The sequence below is a fragment of the Paroedura picta genome, chromosome 13 (genome assembly GCF_049243985.1).
Source record: "Paroedura picta isolate Pp20150507F chromosome 13, Ppicta_v3.0, whole genome shotgun sequence".
NCBI lineage: Eukaryota > Metazoa > Chordata > Lepidosauria > Squamata > Gekkonidae > Paroedura > Paroedura picta.
Genome location: NC_135381.1, coordinates 2,493,854 through 2,515,360, shown reverse-complemented (window position 1 = coordinate 2,515,360; position 21,507 = coordinate 2,493,854). Strand labels below are relative to the sequence as shown.

General features: G+C 48.9%; 2 protein-coding genes across 3 annotated transcripts; one reads left to right on the top strand and one right to left on the bottom strand.

The window, feature by feature from the left end:
- Positions 1 to 3,102: 3,102 nt before the first annotated feature.
- HPD (4-hydroxyphenylpyruvate dioxygenase) lies at positions 3,103 to 12,021 on the bottom strand. The gene is made up of 14 exons (XM_077307646.1): positions 11,908 to 12,021; positions 11,507 to 11,533; positions 11,008 to 11,070; positions 9,203 to 9,307; positions 8,807 to 8,849; positions 7,945 to 8,027; positions 7,755 to 7,844; positions 6,787 to 6,890; positions 6,297 to 6,374; positions 5,911 to 6,073; positions 5,706 to 5,777; positions 5,494 to 5,616; positions 4,415 to 4,531; positions 3,103 to 3,813 (listed from the first exon to the last, which is right to left on the bottom strand). Exons 1-14 carry the CDS (start codon positions 11,908 to 11,910, stop codon positions 3,703 to 3,705), a joined length of 1,182 nt encoding a protein of 393 aa, XP_077163761.1. The 5' UTR covers positions 11,911 to 12,021; the 3' UTR covers positions 3,103 to 3,702.
- A 2,255-nt stretch (positions 12,022 to 14,276) lies between these two features.
- Positions 14,277 to 21,044, top strand: PSMD9 (proteasome 26S subunit, non-ATPase 9). 2 transcript variants are annotated; one of them, XM_077307649.1, is made up of 7 exons: positions 14,277 to 14,412; positions 15,400 to 15,510; positions 16,956 to 17,058; positions 17,650 to 17,843; positions 18,748 to 18,849; positions 19,949 to 20,037; positions 20,802 to 21,044. In XM_077307649.1, the coding sequence occupies exons 1-7, from the start codon at positions 14,410 to 14,412 to the stop codon at positions 20,827 to 20,829; spliced, it is 630 nt and encodes a 209-aa protein (XP_077163764.1). In that variant the 5' UTR covers positions 14,277 to 14,409; the 3' UTR covers positions 20,830 to 21,044. The 2 variants fall into 2 exon arrangements, with proteins under 2 accessions (XP_077163764.1, XP_077163763.1); XM_077307648.1 differs by lacking the exon at positions 14,277 to 14,412 and having other exon boundaries at positions 15,010 to 15,510.
- Positions 21,045 to 21,507: the final 463 nt, after the last annotated feature.

Here is a 21,507-nt window from a genome sequence, read left to right as displayed (position 1 = left end):
TATACACATGGCCGCTTGCTACTCCCACCCGCAGCGCATATAGCGGGGCAGAGCGCCATGCTCTAATTCCCAAGGGCCGAGAGAACCAGGCCTTCTGAAATGAGTATGAGCCACCATCTGCTTCTAGCAGGATTGTTTCCCAAGACCTCGTCTGCTCAGGTGGGCAGACTGCTCTGTAAGTGTGGGGGGTCCAGGTGGGGATTTGCAAGGCCTTGGTTGAATTGAACTAGCTTCTTGTCTTCCTTCTAACAGACTTCTCCTCTTGGCGTGCCCGTGGTGTGGCTTTTGAGACTTCTGGTCTCCGAGAAGGCCGTGTGTTGCTGGTTTCAGAACCAATGCCCTTGTCTGTCTGTAATCTACTGGCCTGTTTATGTCCTGTGATCCGCCAGGAGTTTCTCCTGCACAAGTGCCACTGAGAATGCGTGTGGTTGCTGGCACGAGAGAAGTTCTTTGCAGATTCTTTGGGAAGTAGGGCAATAGAAGCTGCCACCATAATTCAGCTGGTTAATCTTGGCCAGAACTTCCTGGAACAGCAGTTGTCACACTAACACAGAGACTCACATTCTGTCTGGCACACCTTCACGTACTATAATAGCAGCGAAAGAGAAGAAGTGCATAGGGGAAAACCTGCAGAAGCTTGGGGAAGTAGGTGTGTGGTAATGTTTTCTTTTGCAGAATAGCACTCGTGTAAAACAAAAGAACAAGTGGACTCTCAGACCTGGGTAGGCACCTCTTCCTTGCAAGGCCCTGGGTTTAAGCGGGGGGGGGGGGGGGGCTTTTGGTTGAAAACGGTCTGTTATGCTGGCCCACTCCAGAAAAGGGAGCACTTTGTCTTCATGAAATGAAGAATGTCCTTCTCAAGGTTGCAATACATCTGCTGAAGAACCTGGCCCCATTCTCAACAGAGTGCCAACTTGTTGCCCATCTCCTCCTAAACCTTGGGCTTCATGGGATGACTTCAACCTGGCTTCCACTGGCGTTGCCTTGCCACCTCCTCTGGGTTTGGAACCCCAGCCTGCCTGTGTCCCTTTCTTGTTTGGTTTCACAATAATTTCTTCTCCCCCCCTCCCCCCCCCGCCCATCACCACCATTTCCAAACTGAGGGTATAAGTCATGGGGAGTTTGGGAGGGAACCAGCTCTACCCAGCAAAGCAGCTTATTTCTATGCCATGAAATACTTTTAAAACTCTGATGAAAAGTTCTTTCAGTTCTATCATTTGTGACCTATTTTCAGGGATCATTTCAATGCATTTCTGTATGGAAACCTTTTTTTTTAAAAAAAAAGAGAAAAAAGCTAAAATTTGAAGTTGGACACATCATCTGTACATAGGCAACTGTTCAGACTCTTCTCTTCAAACACTGTTTCTTGTAGAAACATGTTGATTTTTGTTCTATTTGGTTTTTTGGCTGTTTCCTTTGTACTTCAAGAGCATGTAAATAATTTGTTTAAAGTGACAATTGTAGTTTGGGGGGTTTTTTGTTGTTTTTTTAAGTGCCAGCATGAAACATCCTGACTAGAGTGACAGATGGAGGTGGGGGCAGCTCTGAGGGGAGACCGCTGGCCACATTTACAGCTTGTGTCAAGCTATGTATAATGTAAATTCTGTACACAAGAACTTTTTTGTCAAATACGTAGAGCAAACTTAGAAAGATTAAGAAGCTGAAGGTTTAAAAAAATGCCAAATTTGAGGCTTTTTTTTAAATTTGCCTTTCTGATACCTTAACGTGCAAATCTATTTATTTCAGACAAGAATGTGTATAGTCTTATTAATGACAACCTAAAATGTATTTAAGCAGATCTGCAACTTGATCCCCCCCCCCCCAAATTTAATCTTCTATTTTATAACTTTCCTCCATGATTACCAACATAGTATCTGTAGAAGCAAAATGATCTGGAGCTCCGTGGGAGCAAGAGCTCCAAAGCAGGTCCTGCTCCTGAGAAGCTCCAGAGCTCTCGCCTCCACACCGGAGTCGCTGGATCAAGACAACTATCTGAGGGAGGAAAGGAAAAGCTGTTCTAAATTCAGGAGGTGGTTCTTGAAAAGGAAAACGTGGAGGGGAGACTTCCCCCCCCCCACCCCACCCGCCGACCTGGATCCCAGCTCTTGGATTCTCTAGAAAGAGTGGTTTAATGCACAGTGCAACCTCCTTTAAAAGGGGGAAGGAAAATGGTTTGCAATAAACATCTGCTTTTTTTGTTCCTTTGGAAAAAAATTGAATCTCTACTTTTGAGAATTAGAATTTTAAAAGATTTTTGTTCAAACAACTGTATAAATTTAAGATTGTTCTGTGCATCTAGGCTCTGTCATCAGTATGTACCTTGTTTTGAAGAACGTGTTTCTTTTTGTTGTGGGTGTGTCATGCTGTACATATTTGTTCATATTTTTTTGTGAATTGAATACTATGTACCATTGTATTATAGTAACTTTTATAAAGCAAACCATAAATATACTGACTTTTCTTACAGAAAACCTGTGTTTTTGATTCATTCATTTCTCATAAATTATAAAAGCCTCTGTCAGCACGCAAGAATACACAATGGGGACTAATTTCAATTATTAACAAGGATTGTAAGATCTGAATATGCATTAAGGAGAAAGATGCCTGTGAGGTCAGGGTGGGGGGAGCTTTGAGTTTGAATCCCGGCTCTGCCTTGGAAACTTGCTGGATGACTCTGGAGCAGTCACACATTCACAGCCCCATCCTACCTTACAGGTAGGGTTGCCAGCTCTGGTTTGGGAAATACCTGGACGTGGGGCCTGGGGAGGGCAGACCTCAGCAGGGTATGGTGCCACAGAGTCCATCCTCCAAAGCAGCCGTTTTCTCCCAGGGAATGGATCTTGGCCATCTAGAGATCATCTGTCTTAGCAGATCTCCAAGTGCTACCTTGGAGGTAAGTAACCTTACTTACAGGGCTGGGAGCATAAAATGGAGGAGACTGAGAATATCATAAGGCATTTTAGGCCTCTACTGGGAAGGAAGGTGGGTATAAATGAAGTAAAATAAGTATTCTAGAAATAACTCAATGTCACAAGTGCCTCTCAAGAGACTGCTGTTTTGTTTCTTGTAGGTATCCGGACACAATAAACGAGAGAGAGAACATTCTTCGACTTTTCAAAACTCTTGGGAAGGAAATTGATAAATTTATTGTTTTCAGCCCCAGTTCTGAGCTCCATGACTTTGTAAGGCAGTCATGTTTACTCAGAACTCACTTCCCTTTCTGGATTGCACGAAGACCACCAGCTTGACGGTAGGACCAATCTTCCAGGATGAGGACCTGCATGAAGTGTCAAAAATTGGTCCCTGTTCCTCTGGGACGCAGTGTATAAGTGCCCATGACAGGTTGTCATCTCCTGCCTCTCACACAAGTTTGCTTCCAGATGACGGAGGTTGTAGGAAGGTATGCTTTGCTTCAACTGTATTTAAAAATAACCACAATGGAATAAAATTCAAGCAGTTTGGGAAGCAAAGTTCTTTCTGCAAACATCGGAAGAGATGAGGGGGGATTTGGGTCCAGGTTCATCTATACAGGCTACCAACTAACCCTGCTTCAATGTACTGATTTTAAAAAATTTTAAATAGTGCAGAGGAAGTGTCATCAGAATAGATATGTATGTGCTGTTGGAAGAAATTCTCCTAATCTTTTCTCTGCAATGTTTTTTTTTTTAAATCAATTGTTATAACTAGCCGTTCGATGCAAAATTACATGGACTCTGATTCTCCATTGGGTGTCAAGACCGTGAGGTTTCCCCTGGCATCCTGGTCTGCTTCAATGGCTTCGAACAAAGACTTGAAGTTCCCTGCTCCAAACCCCTACCATCAAGAGAGAAACACAATTAGCACAACAGCAGACGTGATTTCTTTCTGAGCAGTCGGACTTTCTGAATTATTATAGGTCAGTCAATTAGCAAGTAACAGGAACTGAATGACAGTCTACCCCAGGGCTTGGTCCGTGTTCTAGTCTAGTCCTTTTCAATCCATGCATGTCTGATGTTCCCAAGACAGTATCCAGGAAGTTCGCTTACAGCAATAACATTGTGATTGCAGTAAGGCACAAATCAATCGAAAGGACCAAAGAAATACTGACTAGGGACCGTGAAATTCTGGCAGACTACTAGCGTAAATGACGGCTCATCCCAAGTCCAGGGAAAACAGACTGCTCCTGTTTCCATCTCAACAACACTCTTGCCAGGTGTGAACTGAATGTCTACCTTCAGGTTACCTGACGTACTATACACCTAAATTCCTTGGCATTAGCCTGGGCAGGACCTTGAGCTATAAACACCATCTTACTAATGTAGCAATGAAAATATGCACATGAAACCACATTCTCCCAAAATTATGTGGTACAACTTGGGGTGCATCTGCTATCACACTTAGTCAGGTTAGAAAGAACCTGTGATGCCCAACAGACCTGGTGGTTGTGACGCTGAATGACTTCGAGAAAGACAGTCGGTCTGTCCTGAACGGGCTTAGTGAAGATCTGGAGCAGATATCCTTTCTCGTCAAAGTCCACGAGGATTTTGAGTTCCTTCAAAGGAAAAAATAAGGCTCATTAAAGAATTTCCTTTGACAGCAGGTCCCATTTCCCCCCTCCGTCCAGCTCCTGCCCCCTTCTCCTTTGCTGGCCACCCTCTCCCTCTGCCTCCCTCTTCTTAGGGCTCGCTCAGGAAAGTGATGGCCAAAATACTATAGCACAGAACTGTGAGGAAAGGAAATACTACTTTGGACAGAGAGGGATTACAATGTGGCTTTCACTGCCAGAGAATGCAGGAATAGACAGCTTCCAAAGGGGATTAGACCGATTCATAGAGGAGAGGTCTATCTCTGGCTACTGGTGACTGAGGAGAACCTCCATCAGAAGTACTAAACCTCTGAATCCCAGAGTGAGGAGGCAACATCAGGGGAAGAAGGCCTCAGCCTCCGTGTCCTGTTGCTGGCCCTCCAGAGGAACTGATTGGCCATTACGTGAGACAGAATATTGGACTAGATGGACATGGAGTCTGATCCAGCAAAAATCTTCTTCTGTTCATAGAGGAACCTCCACATTCAGAAGCACTAAACCTCAGGATCCCCAACCTATGAGGCAGCATAAGGCCTTAGGGAATCTCTCTGTGCTAAAGTGTGGAGTGTATGAACAATTGCTGGGCATTTTACTTACTTCTCAGGGTGGGGGGGTGGAAAAGCATCATATTCCTATCTTCTCTGGGAGTATCCCAGGGGCTGAACTAGAACTAGGAAGCACCTTTCCTATTTCTGGGTAAAATTAATTATCAAGTCCATTAGAAACTGTGTATGAGTGGAGTTCATTAGCAAATCCATCAGTTAAGGTCTTGCCTGACTTACCTGATGAACCATTGCTGTTCAGTTACTGGCGCAACATCAGGGACTAAAATTACCAGACCATGGTCACACGTCCCAGAAAACCCACAACGACCAGCTGACCATAAAATCTTCAACGATTCAGTAAAACATAATATTCAGCCAACTCACCTCCAGTTTGTCGATGTTCTCCTTCACCTTAATCTTGGCTGACTGTAGCCTCTTCCGCAGTTGCTGGTAGTATGAGGAGGGGACAGACAAAAACTCCATGCCTCGTTTCTTCAGGTTCGTGATCTGCAACCAAACAGGGCTGTTAACACAATAGAGGCCCCTCCAACGGATGTGTGGTTTGTTTGCGGGAGGGAGACGCCAGGAAGCCTTACAGAAGAAATGATGTCCAAGGTATTCAGGGCAATATGTTGGACGCCAGGTCCTCCATAATAGTCGACGTATTCCTAAAACACAAAAAACACAGGCAAGGGGCATAAAGAACCACTTCAACTCAAGCAAGTGCTTTCCCCTCAGATCCTTTGAGGTGGGGCTAATCGGGGTGACTAGCAAAGGACCCAGGAAAATTGACTTTGGTACCTGAATCTGAGACTTCTTCTTGCCCAGAGCCGGCTCATTAATGGGCATTTTAATGGTTTCTTCGTAATTGGCCACCACGATCGACCGCAGAGCGCTGAACTCTGTGTGCATCTGTTTATCATCCACAGACCAGAAGCGGTGGAACAGGAGACTCTTTTGGTACCTGAGGAGATGCAGGGAAGGCAAACTTAGGTCCAGATCGGGAAGGAAAACAATCACCGGCATTTGTGGCATACTCTCCAGGAGCGACCACCTCCCTCACAAAGAACTTCCTGGCCAGCGTCCAGAACCCTCTGCAGACCAAGAAGTCATCAAAGCAGCAGAAAGTGCAAAGGTGGGCTTCCCCATTCTGATTTCTAAGCTGATATGTAGCAGCCATTTCTCACCATTCTGCCACTGGGAGCATCTCATCATCCGGCTGGTTCCCCACAACATGGTCAATGAAGTTCAGTCCTCCAGGCGGCCTGGCAAGAAAACAGCAACAAGAACTGTGGAAATTTCGGGTTCGGAAAGCAGGCCGCTGTTCTTCCAAACCAGACGTGACTGTTGCCATCTTGCGAGGCTGGCAGGCGAAATTGCAGTCAAACGGCAGCCCTTTTAAGGCAACTCCGTAGGGTGTCCAAAGCAAGAGACGAACAGAGGTGATTTGCCCTTGCCTGCCTCTGCATGGTGGTCTCCCATCCAAGCACTAAGCAGGGCCAACGGAGGCCTGGCGAGATTGAGCTAATCTGAGCCACCCTGGCCGGGGCAGGACCTGCTGCAGCCCGTTGAAGAGCAAGTAGGACGTGGCAGATCTAAGCCCCGCTGCCCCATCAGTTGTGTGGAACGGGCGTCAGTTTGCCACCTTGAAAACGGGCGTCTTCTCTTGGCACTTACAGGCTTTTCAGGAGCGGGTCCTTGAAGAGAGGCGGTTCAAAGCCAGGCAGGAAAAGGCCCCGGTAGTCCAGCTTCTCAATAAGGGTGTGGGTGGTGTCTCCATACTGGAGAGAGGGAGATACAGGGCGCAGGTTGGAGGCAGTTCTGGTTCTGGTCCGTAAAATTAATGGGAGTCTTTGCAGATCCACAGAGACTCACCAAAGTCTGGTGCCTGCCTGACCCTGATCCCTCCCCTTCCCCACCAAAGTGTTTTGACCAAATGGTCGGAAATTGTTTTCCCAGCACAAGGAGGCTCTACTAGTTTTCTTCTGAAAAAGTGGCTGCCCGAGTCTTGGGTAAGGTGGAGTCCTAGCTAGGCTTGCCACCTCTGTCGGGGAATCCCTGGAGATTGCAGAGGTATAAAGTGGGAAGGGGAGGAACTGAAAGGTATAAATGCCACCAAACCCACCCTTCAAAGCAGCCACTTTCCCCCGGGGAACTGATGTCTGGAGATCAGATAAAATTCTGGGAGATTTCCAGGCCCTGCCTGGAAGCTAGCAACCCTCGCCCCAAGGATCTCCCTAACCCCAAAACCCAAGCACTACTTGTGGATCCAGCAAAGACACGCTAATATTCACACAAAATGCCAGTTATTTTGCTCTGTAACTCCTATGGGAATGTGAATAAGAGCCAGGAATGTGAATTTATAATACAGGATTTATATCATTGTGATCACTTAAATAATTTTACTCATTGCAAAAGGTTGCTTTTAGGATTGTTTTTATTATGCATCTTGTAAACTGCCCTGAGCTCACAAAGGAAGGGCGGTCTAGACATTGAATAATTAAGTACAGAGAGAATAGTACTGGCCTACCATGTTGTAAGGATTTCTGAGATTAGGTACGCAGGGCCTTCCCTGCAAAAATGTCATTTCTTAAGTGGGTTTTAAAAGCTGAATAAAGGATCGTGCCCCCCCGCCCCCTTCTTACCGTCTGAACAACTGCAAATTTCACCTTCCCAAAACGGTCTTGCTCTATCCAGGGCTCTCTTACCACCACAGCTCCCCTTTCTCTCGCTTTCTGAACAGAGGAGAAAGGAAGGAAGGAAGGAAGAGTGCCGGTTGGACCAAGCATCCTGGTAGCAAAGCCTGGAGTCGCAGATTCCTCACTGGTGGCTTACCTGCACGATGAAATCGCAGTCCTCCACCTCAAAGGCAATGTCCCGGACTCCGTCTCCGTGCTTCACTAAGTGCGAGCCCATTTCTGCACGACGAGAGAGAGCAGAAGACATGGCAGGTAATCTCAGCGAGGAGAAATCCATCAAAAGCCATTTGCCATGACGGATGGAACCTCCCCACTCAGAGGCAGTATACCTCAGGACAGGAAAACCAGGGGAGAGGCATGGGCTTCCTGCCTTGCTTGTGACTTTGCAGAGGGTTGCCTTGGCTAGAAATGGAGGGAGAGACCAGGCCCTCTATGGTGGCTTAATGGGTCTTAAAGCATCATGGATAAACGGCAGGGACTTTTTAAACACAGCGTGTATGATCGGGATTTTGTAGTTGCTGCCCTGACAAGCGTAGGTCCACAACCTGCACAGGGGGCTTCTCCTAGAGAATTTACGACACCACTTTCCCCATCTGACATTTGGAAGCCAAATGGACTCTACCAAAGAAGCAATTAGATAGTTTTCTTATTTTGTTCCAGTCACAGAATCTGTGTTTTCCTGTTCTGGTTTCCATGGGATATGGCTACTTCTGTCTGTACTTATTAAGCCAGCTGGCACCTGCCGATTGCTTTTATCCCCTGCAAAACCTGACTCCCTAGGTCAATCCGATGCAACATTACAAGATCAGAAACATATGCGCATACAATTATGTAAATAATTTATTTACATATATAAAATAGTCGTACGGAAGACAATTAAAAACCAGTCAGCTAAGCCACATGCCCAGCTTAAACTTGCATCTCACCCCCCACCCCTACTGAAAACGAAGGATTTGATCATCTCCTTTAAAATCATAAATGCGGGACTTCAAATTTACCTTGATTTCCTGGGTTGAGAGCAGAGGAGAAGACAAAGATACTCTGGAAATATAATAACAACCTGTTTAATTTTCTAGTGCAGCCAGTAAGGAGGAGCAGCTAGAGCGCTGGACTTTCGCTATGGGAGACCCAAATTTGAATCCAAATCCGAACCCTGCCAGGATGCTCTTTGGGTGACCTTGGGTTAGTCACTCTCAGCCTGACAGGGTTGTTGTGGGTCTGTTGTTGCCCCCCAGTTCACCCTGCTTCCTGTGTGCAGTGATGGGGGGGGGGCACGCAGATAGGGCCTCAGTAACCACCAGCTATCAAGGCAGTCAGTTACCCTCGCGGCTGCCCATCAGGTCTCCTTGGAAGGAGACAGGGACCCAGAGTGTTGCCCAGCGAGCACCAGCTACCTTGTCCTGCTTGATGGCGTGCGAGACCACATCGCGGCTTCCGGTTTCCAGGCCTCTGTAGGCCATCTCTTCAAAGCCCATTTTGTTGCAGTAAAATGATGCAGCCTTCAAAACACATACAAGCAAAGAAGCTCAGGTGTTTGGCCAAAGCAGCAGCTCCCCTTCCCCCATGAGAGGGGAGGGAAACCCCTCCTACAGCTGAACAGCTCACCGGGCTTCAGGCATTCAGGACAACCGACCTTCCCAAACTGCCAGTTTCTGTTTGTGCCCTGCTCTTGTATACTTAACCGGACACACACGGGATGCACAGCAATTACAGCATCACAGGGGGAAAAAACTGGGTGGGCTAAACAATATGATACATGAAATTGCACTCTTGTGCAATTTCAATGCGATGTCTTCAAAGTAGTGGTCTTTTAGGTAGATATGCTTTAGTACTCTGGGTATTTCAACAGCAGCATCAACATGCAAAAACCTCTCAGCATTCTTCTATGCATTCCATAGTGCCATGAACAAGTCTGTTGCATTTTTTTAATCTTCAGTGTATAAATTACTATAATGCAGATAAATATGCTCATAAGCAAAAGCCTGACACGATATCCTTAAATCTTGTTACACAGAGAAATACCCACTGAGGTCTATTTGTAACGAGAACTAACAGAGGAATGCTGACTTGCTAATTTTCTGCTGCTGCTTCTGACCGACCTGCCTGAGTCTTTGAACCAGACTCTGACCAGAGACATTCACTTACTGACACTGGGATAGTGGCCAGGGGAGTGGGCCCGAGACCTGAGGCAGTGCATGGCTCCTTGGGGAACACTGCACCATAGAGGCCTTTGCCCAGCACAGGAATGAGGCTAGGGGGCTGCACATCAGTTTTTCCCAACCTGGGCTTTGTGAAATCCCGGGGGGGGGGGGGTTGACAGCCCTGGAAGGGTTTCCCAAATGAGTGGGAGTTAATTTTATATACTTTTAAAATGTGTTAAACATTTATTGGGTGATATGCCCATTTAATGAGCCTCTTGTGGTGCAGAGTGGTAAGGCAGCAGATATGCAGTCTGAAAGCTCTGCCCATGAGGCTGGGAGTTCGATCCCAGCAGCCGACTCAAGGTTGACTCAGCCTTCCATCCTTCCGAGGTCGGTAAAATGAGTACCCAGCTTGCTGCTGGGGGGTAAACGGTCATGACTGGGGAAGGCACTGGCAAACCACCCTGTATTGCGTCTGCCAAGAAAACACTAGAGGGCGTCACCCCAAGGGTCAGACATGACTCGGTGCTTGCACAGGGGATACCTTTACCTTTACCTTATGCCCATATTTAGTCCTGTCAACCTGTTCTCCCCCCCCCCCCATGGCCAGTGTTGGGACTGGAGGGGGGCCACAGGCATGTTTCCCAACCATATTCCACAGGATCAGCCCATCTGAAGAATGTTTCAGGGGGTTCTCAGTGGGAAAAAGGTTGAGAAAAACTGAGGTAGACACACAGGCATGCTCGGCCCCGTGTCTCAGCGTCAGAGCCTCCGCCTGACATGCAGCAGGTGCCCAGTTCGATCCCCGGCCTCTCCATTAGACGGGCTGGGAAAGAGCTTGCTCGGAGGTCCCTCTTGCATCACCGGTCCAAAGAGCGTCGTGCAGCCATGCACACCCCAGGCGCATCCCGGCAGCCCAGGAAACCCCCCCAGCCAGAAATGCCGCCGCCCCCGGCCGGCTCCAATCCGAGACCGCGGCCGGGACAGCACGGCCACACCCCCCAACTTCAAAGGCGCCCAGGACACCGGGCCCCGCACCCGCCGATTGGCCCCCTTACCTGCTTGGCGTTGCCCACCCAGAAGGTCAGCGAGTGGAAGTGGAGGAAGCGGCCGCTCGCTGGCTGCGGGAGAGAGAGAGAGGGAAGGGCAGCCTGTTACTCCGCCACCCCACCAGCGGGGAAGCCGGGGCTTTTGGGGATGGTCGCCAACCCCCAGGTGGGCCCTGGGCAGCGCCCAGAATTCAAACTCCGCTGCTTTGGAGGGTGGACTCCACGGCTTTCTGTGCCACCCAGGCCCCTCCCTGCCCCGGTTTCCTCCTTCCCCCGTCCCAATCCTAAAATCTCGTTTTTCCCAACCCAAGGCACCCTGTGAGGGAGGTGGGGCTGAGAGAGCTCTGAGAGAACTGCTCTGTGAGAGCAGCTCTATCAGGACTGTGACTGGCCCAAGATCACCCAGCTGGCAGCCTGTGGAGGAGGAGGAGAGGAGGAGGAGGAGGGACACAAACCCAGCTCTGCAGATTAGAGACCGCCACGATGCTTAGTAACCTTTTGGTCTTACCTTCTCTCCTTTGTCGGTGTAAGACGTCTAGGGGAAAAGCATGAGGACAGGACATAACAGAGAGGTTAGTGTTTGAATTAATTTGGAAGAAAACTTTACCCCACAATGAGCACCATTTGTATCAATAGGAACCTAATACCAAATTCTACAGACACTACTAGAAAGGTTAAACTGCCAGAAAAACAAGTATCTTTAGCTCAGTACATACAAATATTCACCAAGCCGTAACATGCGATGATTAAGGACCACGAATGATACCCTCCTCCCCAAATCCCTGTTCAGGAAATAGATTTTCAGTATCGTCAGAAGATCCAGAGTTCCATTTAGAGGGTTTTTATTTTATTTTATTGTGCTGGGTGACAGCAACAACTTTGAAAATCACAGTTAAGAAAGGCCCTCACCATTTTTCCTCTGTCTGCAAGAGCAGAAAAAGAGCAACAAGAAACAGAACAAGAAAGCAAGAGAGAGGGGGGGATTGCTTGGAGCCCTTTAGATATAGCGGTCCTCCCAGGCTCCACCTTCCCCAGAAAGGAATCTGAAACACATTAACCCAAGAGCATTTGCTGACGCTCAGCAGTTGACCACAAATGACAGGGGCTGAGGAGAGACTCACAGGTCTAGCGTGTGCAGGGAAGCCCTGGATTCAGATCTCGCCCCAGCCATGTTCTCCTTAAGACCTCTCTTACCATGCCAGTATGGGGATAATAACGCAGGCCCGCGTTGCAGGGCTGTCGTAAGAAATATGGCGACCGTGTGTGTGAAGCAGATGTTTGAAAGGCAATGTATAAATCTGACATAGCGGTGACAGATTTGTGCTTGGGGGGGGGAGGCAGGAAAGGGGAAGGGCTGTGGCTCAGCAGCAGAGGATCTGCTTGGTATTTAGAAGGTCCATGGTTCAATCTCCGGTATCTCCAATAAAGATCTGGTCACAGGTGATGTGAAAGGCCTCTACCTGAAAGAACCTGGAGAGCTGCTGTCAGTCTGAGTGGTACAATACTACCTTGATGGGCCAGTGGTCAGCTTCAGTATAACTAGGTGTGAGTCCATTGCTGGGGAGGGGCCGTGGCTCTGTGGTAGAGCCTCTGCCTGGTATGCAGAAGTTCCCAGGCTGAAGAAACTGGCTGTAGGGGATGGGAAAAAGATCCTTGAGTGCTCCTCTCGGTCTAAGCAGACCAGAGTTTATTGAAACCCTGGAAGCGTATCCTGGATGGGTGGGTGTTCATTAATTTTGTATATATTTTTAAAACGTGTTAAACATTTATCGGGTGATACGGCCATATATGGTCATGTCAAATCCACCCACCGCAAGAAGAATGCCCAATGATGGACCTGGAGGGGGTGGGGAGGGCCCCAGGTGGGCATGGCCACAGCTGTGCTTCCCAAACGTATTTGGATCAAATGTGATTGCGCCACTTCTGGGCTTTCTCAAAGCCTGGAGAACGGTTCAAAGGTTTTTCAATGATAAAAAACGTTGAGAAAGGCTGTAGACCTTTCCAACTTAGATGGAGCAGGGGCCACTTCCCTGCATTGATGACAGGTGATCATGGGCAGGCCTAGCCTGATCCCTTGAGGAGAGTTCTGGGGAATTTGAATGTAGCTATCAAAAGGCTGGGTAAGTGCAGGATCTTTTCTAGCAATGTTGTCAGGGTCCTTTTCCCTAGGAGGCCCTCTTTTGAAATAATGACAATTTAGCTGACACTCAAGGATGTCCGTGACACACATTTTGGCCCTGGCCTGTTTCTTCCAGCCAGTTCTGGCTTGATTCAGATGCCATTTTCTGAATGCAGAGAATGCAGCACAATCTATGTTTTTATTTCTATGGGACTACGAGGGATGACTCTGGGGCCAATCTGGGCTGTCCTTGGAAGACTGCACAGTCTGTCCCACTGGTATCAAGTCTGCCTTTCAGAGCCAGCAGGCATGACCCCAAAGGTGTAGTTAAATTCACCCTGTTGCACAATCCTGAGAGTTAATTTGGGTCCCGTTATTTCCTATTCATTATGTAAGTGACTCTGGTGGATGTGGCCATTCAGAGGGAGGATGGCGAAAATCTCAGGAGAGATTTCATCAGAGGAGGAGGAGATCCCCAAAGGGGTGGAAGGGGAGGAGGGAGAGGCTGGAGAGAAAAACATATTTGTTGGATTTTAGGGTGCGTGCCAGCTGGCAGCAAGAACTATGAAAGAATTAATTGAACACAGTTGAGAAAATTTGACTCTGCTTGAAACCAAAGCGGACTACTGGTCTCTCTTGCTCTCAGCATTGCTCACTCAGGCTGGCAGGCGTCCCTTCTGGATTTCAGGCCAAGAAAGGTCGGATCTGCCCGAAGGGCCCCCCAGCCTAGCACCCGTTGCACGTTTCATTGTTCAGTTGTGAGCCTATTTTAGGGAAAAGGAAAAAATAGATTTTAGAACGTTGTTAAAGTGTCAGAAATAGACTTTAGAAGGTTGTTACAATAACTGCCAGAGAACAAAATATGCGTTTTAAATCCCCCACCTGGTCACATTTCGAGCCTGAAAGCAGCCACGTACCAAGCAGGACAACATGTGATACCTCGATGATGAACTAGCTCATTTGGTTACTTATACAATTTAGCTTTTCAGGGCCAGAACACATAAGAAGGAGGGGAGCAGTAAACCTTTGTGTCTGCCAACTAACAATTCTGGGAATTGTTAAAGTACAAACAGATGCCCAGAGGTCTGCTTCTGCTAATGATTGATACCGGAGCGGCAGAAGCGCCCTGATTTCAGAGTTTGTCCGCAAACATTCCCAGAACTGAAGCAGCATCAGATCTGGCAACAGCAGGGCTTGAGCGGCACTCAGGAAATAAAAAACTCCCGGAACCTGAGTAGAGCCAGGAGCTCGTGTGTGGAGACCCCACCAGCCACAGAACCAGTCCTCCCAGTATGGTAGCCAGCTCGGGGTTGGGAAATGCCTGGAGATTTTGGGGGTGGGGCCTGGGGATGGGCGGGGCTTAGGGAGAGGCGGGACTTCGTCAATAATGCCATAATTCCACTCTAAAGGTGCCATTCTGAACATTGGAAGGGGGCCACACAGACTGAAAAAAGGTGTCACGTGTGATGGAATTAATTGCTAGGAAGTTTGACTTTCAAAGGTGAAAGAAAAAGAAACAATTTATCTGCTTGGTGTGTGCTTGAATTAATGCATTCAAGGGGGGGAGAATTAACGCTGGTGCTTCTCTTGGTCGAATTCAATTTCATACAGTCTTTTTTAAACGTTTCCCGTTTTTTTGTCTGTTTGTGTTGTATTTCGCTTGCCGGAGGTCTCTGGAACCAGCAGGAAAGAGCTCCTAAAAAGGCCATGGCCCCAAAGAGGCTGAGAATGGCAGCCACTCCCTCCAGGTTGACGGATCTCTGTCGCCTGGAGATTCGCTGTAATTTCGAGTCATCCCCAGCCACCACCTGGAGGTTGGCAAGCCAAATCAGTTCTGATTTTACATTGTTGCATTTCTTCCCTCTTGGGCTTTCCACGCGCACCTGAATGAACCTCCCCGAGCATAAATGCATCCACGGGCTCCTTTTAGAGACGACGCGCTTTACAGACGCAGGAAACGCGCCCACCCATTCACACGTACAAATTGCCCCCGGCTGCCGCGAGCCCTAAACACGCAGGCGCGCGAGCCCTCCATCCTTCCAATAAGGCGGCTTCCCTTGGATTTTGGCCCCGCCCTGATTCTGCTAGCCCCGCCCCTCGCTTCTCCCGCGTCGCTCTGCTGCCATAGGCTGCTGCAAGCCCCGCCTCTTTGGCGTCTCCGCAAGGGCTGGGGGAGCGTCGCCTGCTGTGACGGAGCAATTTTGGCCGCGCTGGCGCTCCGTAGTGACGGGGGTTTGCAAGGCGCTCTGTTGCAAAGCAGCCCTTCCGTGCAAATGTCCCAGCAGGAGCCCGGGGTCTCGACGGCGCTGACGGTCAGCGAGGTGCAGCAGCTGCTGAAGAAGAAGGATGAGATCGAGGCCCAGATCAAGGCTTATTATGAAGTGCTGGAAGATGTAAGTGCCTGTGGAGGGGTGGTGCCAACCTCCAGGAGGCGGCTGGAAATCTCCCGGCGACAGAGATCACTTCTCCGGGAGAAAATGGCCGCTTTGAAAGTTGGACTCTATGACATTATACCTCATTGAAATTCTCCCTTCCACAATCCCCTCCCCCAACTTAGACTCCACCCCCAATATCTCCAGGTATCTCCATTCTGTTGTTGGCACCCGGGAGGGCATGGCGCTGGGCTTTGTGCATCTCAAGTCTTTAGGATTTGCAGAATTATACATTGCTGTGGCCTGCTGCAGAGGCTGGTTGTTTTAGTTGCAGAAGCAGCAAAATGAAAACATTGCTGGAGGTGCAAGCTTAAAATCTTTTTTGGGGGGGGTCAACCTCCACTGAATGACATAGGGCAGGGTTGGATTTCAGGGGCACCTTTAAGACCCAACGAAGGCAGCTTGAGATAGTTGTTAAGAGTGGCGGGTTCTACTCTGGAGAACTGGGTTTTGATTCCTCACCTCCTCGTCCACATGCAGCCAGCTTGGGTGAGCTTGGCCCAGTCACAGTTTTCACAGAGCTCTCTCAGCCCCACCTACCTTGCAGGGTATCTGTTGTTGGGAGAGGAGGGGCAGGAAATTGTAAGCTGCTCTGAGACTCCTTCGGGTAGTGAAAAGCAGCGTGTAAAAACCAGCTCTTCTAATTCTGGGTATGAGCTTTTGTGTGCACCAAGATCTTATAACCAGAATTAAACTTCGTTGGTTTTAAAGGTGCCACTGGTTTCAACCTTTCCCCTGTGGCTTCAAACCAACACAGCGACCCACCTGAATAAATAAAACAGGGATTGTGTATGAGTAATCTGTTTAAGATTGCTCCCTAAATTAGTGAAAAGCAGCTTTGTGTGTGCTTTCTATGGGTTTATCTTCCTGCTGTTGTATTTGAAGAGAAAGTGTTTGGGTCTGTGGCAGAGAAATGCCACAAAGAGAAGACGCAAATGTAGATAATGTTCCTTAAAGTGCTGTCACGCATGCTAAAGAATGCAGTTTCAGTCCACTCCAGCGACATTTCCGCACAGTAAATCTAGGTGCAAAGTGAATGGAAAGTGTGTTATTTAGTGGGTTTGTGTGCAAAGTGCCCTTAAGGAGCTTTTTCATGGCTGATGAGATAGTATGAAAGAGATGGGCTTGGGGGGAGGGGTTGTTGCTCCGTTGCAGAAATCTGTGTGTGAAGCCCATGTGTGTTCCCGTGAGGGGCTCGTGGAGAAGCCATGGTGTGGTAGTGTGCACGTAGAAGATCCCTTGCTCTGTCATAAGTATGGGCCAGTTGCTGATTCAATAGAAGGTTGGTTTTGAACTTTTAGGGTCGAGCTGCAGCAGAAAGGCACTGAACAACCATTTCTTTTTAAAATGAGATGCTTCTTCCCTTTGAAAAAGGTCTCCAAATCTGTGTATTTTTTTTCCTGCAGCAAAAAGGTGTTGGGATGAACGAGCCACTGGTGGATGTTGAAGGGTATCCACGTGCCGACGTTGACGTCTACCAAGTCCGGACGGCAAGGCACAACATCATCTGTGGGTAATCTGTCCTCAGATTGACCTGGGGGTGAGGATTAAATTGAACTGGGCAGGAGGAGGAATGAAAGTAGGAAGAAGACTAATAAATATTATTTATTTGTTTTGCTTGTACCGTGACCTCTCTCCCCAATGGAGACGCAAAGTGACTCACATCATTGACTATTCCTTCACTGGATCCTAGCCCTTGTGACTTCCAAGACAGGTTTCATAGAACATGGATGTGTTTTAGCAGTATTGCCCAAGCAAGGCTAATTGTCCACAAACAAGGGGTCGGCATCAGTGCCTGCTTCTTGCCTCTATGACCAACTCCACCAAGCACCAAGGAGACAGAGTGTTCCACCCATACCTTGTGGCTAAGAGCCACTGGCTCCAAATCTTTATCGAATTCCCTCTTGATGGTGCCTGTGTTCGTAGCTGCCACCACTTCCTGTGGCCATGAATTCAGCGTGTTAATCACGGCACCAGAGATATCCTCAGTCGAGCAGCCAAGAAGGGTTCAGGTTTGCGAGAGGCCGGCTGGCCTGGTTCTGCATTGCCGTGGCCTTCAGGAGGCAGCTCTTAAGGCTATGGGTGCTCCTCTGTTTGCAGGTTTGCAGAACGATCACAAAGCCTTGATGAAGGAGGTGGAACAGGCCCTCCACCAGCTGCACGCCCACGAGAAGGAGAAGCGTGAAAAAGACGAAGCGGAGGCTCGTGCCGAGGCCAGGAGCCAGAGTGAGGCCCCACCTCTTCCTTTCGCGAGGGTGAACGCCGTCACCCCAGGCTCTCCGGCCAGCATGTCGGCAAGTTCTTCCTCTGGTGGGCCCTGGGAACCACCTCCTTTGGCTACCAAAGCCCCCCCTGATAGTCTCACTCTCTGAGTTGGCCCAGGCTAGCCTGATCCTGTTAGGTCTTGGAAGCTAAGCAGGGATGGCCCTGGGTTGGTACTTGGATGGGAGATCAACAGGGAAGATGAAGGTTGCTACACAAAGGCGGACAATGGGAAACCACCCGATCTGATCAGACCTTGGAAGCTGAGCAGATTCAGCCCTGATTAATACTTGGTGGGCCACCACCAAGGAAGTCCCATGTGGCCACGCAGAGGCAGGAAATGGCAAACCACCCCTGTTCATCTCTTGCTTTGACATCCCTACTGGGTCGCATTGATTGCCGGTTGAATTCCAGATCAAATCCACCAGGTTGGTTTGAACCCTTAAGGCTTTCTGCGGTCAGGGCCCGGCATATATAAGGGACTGCCTCTCCCAGTATTCCCTCAAATGAATTTTCAGATCTACAAATGTTAATAGGCTGGTAGTCTCTGGCCCTAAAGAAATGCAGCTGCCTCTGACCAGGGCCCCCGGTCTGGTGGGATGCGGTGCCAGCAGAGACAGAGCTGTCAAATTCCGCAGGGCCTGCAAAACGGCTCCCACCAGGCATATGGCTCAAGCCAGGACACACAGACAAACTACATCCCCCCTGCCCCCAAAGACCCACCCCACCCAGATCTATTGAGGCGGAGCTTTCAGGACTGAGATTTACTTATGTATTGGATAGTTTTCTTAGCGTGATTTTAACTTTGTTGTAAAAGATGTTACTCTCCACCCTGAGCCTGGAAACAAATCCAGTAAATGGTAAAAATGTGGGCTGTGACCTGGCAGCCGTTTTGACACCAGTGACACGAATGCGGTTCCTCCTCCTCTCTTGAAGGGGTTGCAAGTGGACGATGAGATCGTGGAGTTTGGCTCTGTGAACACACGCAACTTCCAGTCCATCCAGAACATTGCCACGGTCGTGCAGCACAGCGAAGGGGTGAGCTGCCTCCTGGAAACCCTTGGTCTTAGTGTTTATCGTGGGGTTTGGTTGCGGTTCTCTTGGCAAAGGTTTATGCCCTGGGCAGAGCACAAGGCCCACCTGGTTTGGATAGCCATCCCCCAGCCTGTCATACGTGCTGGTTTTTGCATTTACTTGCAAGACTGATTGATGTGACGCTTCAAGAGAACGAAGATGATCCTGCCAGCTCAGACCAGAGGTATATGGAGTGACCAGCTGGTTCTTCTGGTATGCTCACAAGCAGGGCAGGAAGCTTTTGGCCCTCGGCATCTTGGTGGTTTCAGATGATCTGTCACACATTCCTTGGGAATGCCCAGCCGGATTACTCGGAAGTGCTCCGCTTGGAGCCACCTTTGAAGAACGCCCAGAATATTCAACTAGCCCAAAATGTGGCTGCAAAGGCTGCAGGTGGAATCTGCAGAGATGACTGTGATCTAGTCCGGTGGTCCCCAACCACCGGGCCGCGGCTCCCTCTCCCCGCCCCCCCCCCCCCCAGTAAGAAACTTTCCAGGCTGCAAGCTTGCGGGCCAGCAAGCTTCTTACTGTGGGTGGGGGAGGGAATCAGGGCCGCAAATGCACGGCCAGGCAGTCGCCCTCCCTGCTGCTGCCGGTCTGCAACCTTTTACAGGTTGCAGACCACTGATCTAGTCTGCATCTAGCCTGCAGTTTGCCAGTTAGTTTCTGGTCCCCAATTCAAAGTACTGATACAGAGTTCTAAAACTCTGAATGACTTGGGACCCTAGGCCAGCTCTACCAGAGGGCACCTCCTACAGTTCCCATGAATGAGGCTGGCAAATATACAGGACAAAACTTGACTATGGTTTCAGGAATTCCCTCCCTGGAATATTTTCCCTCCCCTCACTCTTTGCCTTCTGGAACTTGGCTAAAACTGTTCTGGCTTGGTGCTGGTTTGATGTGTTCTAGTGGCTTTCTGATGCTGTGATTTTAGTGATTGCTGGTTCAACTTTTCATATTGCTGTTTCCAAATTCTCCAAATGAATACTAAGGAAGTGGAAAAAACCTGGCAAGAAAAGAAGAAATTTCTCTACATTTATCATATTACTTTTGTCCCCACCAGAGATCATTAAGTGTGACGGTGCTCCGCAGAGGGGAACGGATGCATCTGGGGCTCACACCGAAGCGCTGGACTGGCAAAGGACTTCTGGGGTAAGTATTCCAAAAATCTCCTACCCAGTTTCAGAGGGTAGCTGCCTTGGACTTCAGTAGAAGAACAGATTACAAGTAAAAGGGTTGGTTCTTATATGCCGCTTTTCTCTGCTGGAAGGAGTCTCCAAGCGGCTTGCAGTCGCCTTCCCTTTCCTTTCCCCTCAGTAAACACCCTGAGAGGTAGGTGAAGCTGAGAGAGCTCTGACAGAACTGCTGTCAGGAGCACTATCAGGGCTGTGACAAGCTCAAGGTCACCCAGCTGTCTGCATATGGAGGAGCGAGGAATCCAACCTGGCTCCCCAGATTAGAAGCCGCTGCTCTTAACCACGATGCCATACTTGGGGGACCATGGAGGCCAGCAAGATTTGGTCATGGGCCAGTCAAAGACAACTGCAGACTCAAGAACATTTGATAGAATAAAAATGTAAAGTAGATTCGAGTATAGCAGAAAGATAGGATACCATTATTGTTATGGAAGCAACAAAGAAAATTAGTCTGGAGGGGCCTGACACTTCTGATAGTCCTGCAGATGCAAATGTGTGATATGCTTTGTTGACAATTTTTCCTACATGTATGTTGTATGTCATTTTTACGTCATTGGCTGTGGATGCTTTTTGACTCTCCTAAAGAATGGAAGGTGGGTTGAGCATTTAAGCCTCCGGGGAGGGCGGTATATAAGTATGATAAATAAATAAATAAATAAATAAATAAATAAATAAATAAAACAAAAGAATTCCTTGTTCTCGTTTTTTCTTCTTCACAAGTTGCAACATAGTTCCTCTGCAAAGATGATTCCAAGGGCAAAACCTGCACGTCTGTTGGTGATCTGTTCTTAACAAGACAACTGTTCATCTTTACACGGAAGCTGGAGCGCTGAGGCCCTTGTGTTGACTGCTGAGGAGGGTTTGACAGTCCTGCACGGTGGTGATTTGCTGGTTCACAGGATTAGCTGGCATTGGCCTTGCAGCTTTTACCCCTCAGGTGTAAATAAAATGCAAAAAATTCCAGATCTGGTGGTTTCATTTTTGGCAACTCATTCGACAGCTTTTCCTGTTTATTCAGTAAGGCGATGATAGTCCTCACAGTCCCTTCAATATATTCATATGAGGGGTGGGGATTAATTTTCACATCTCTCAAGTGTGCCAGGTTGGTATTGTGTTTTGTATTTCCACTAAGGCAGTGGTCCCCAACCTGCGGGCCGCGGCCCGGCGCCGGGCCGCAAAGGCCATGGCACCGGGCCGCGGCTCCCCCTCCCCGCCCCCCCCCGCAGTAAAAAACTTCCCAGGCCGCAAGTTTGCGGCCCGGGAAGCTACTTACTGCGGGAGGGCAGGGAGAGGGAATCAGGGCCGGGCCGCGCCCGTGCAGGCCGCGCCCACTCGGCCCGATCCGCGGGCGCGGCCGGGCGCGGCTTGCGGGTGCGGCCTGCGGGCGCGGCCGGGCGCGGCTCCGATCCGTGGGTGCAGCCCGCGG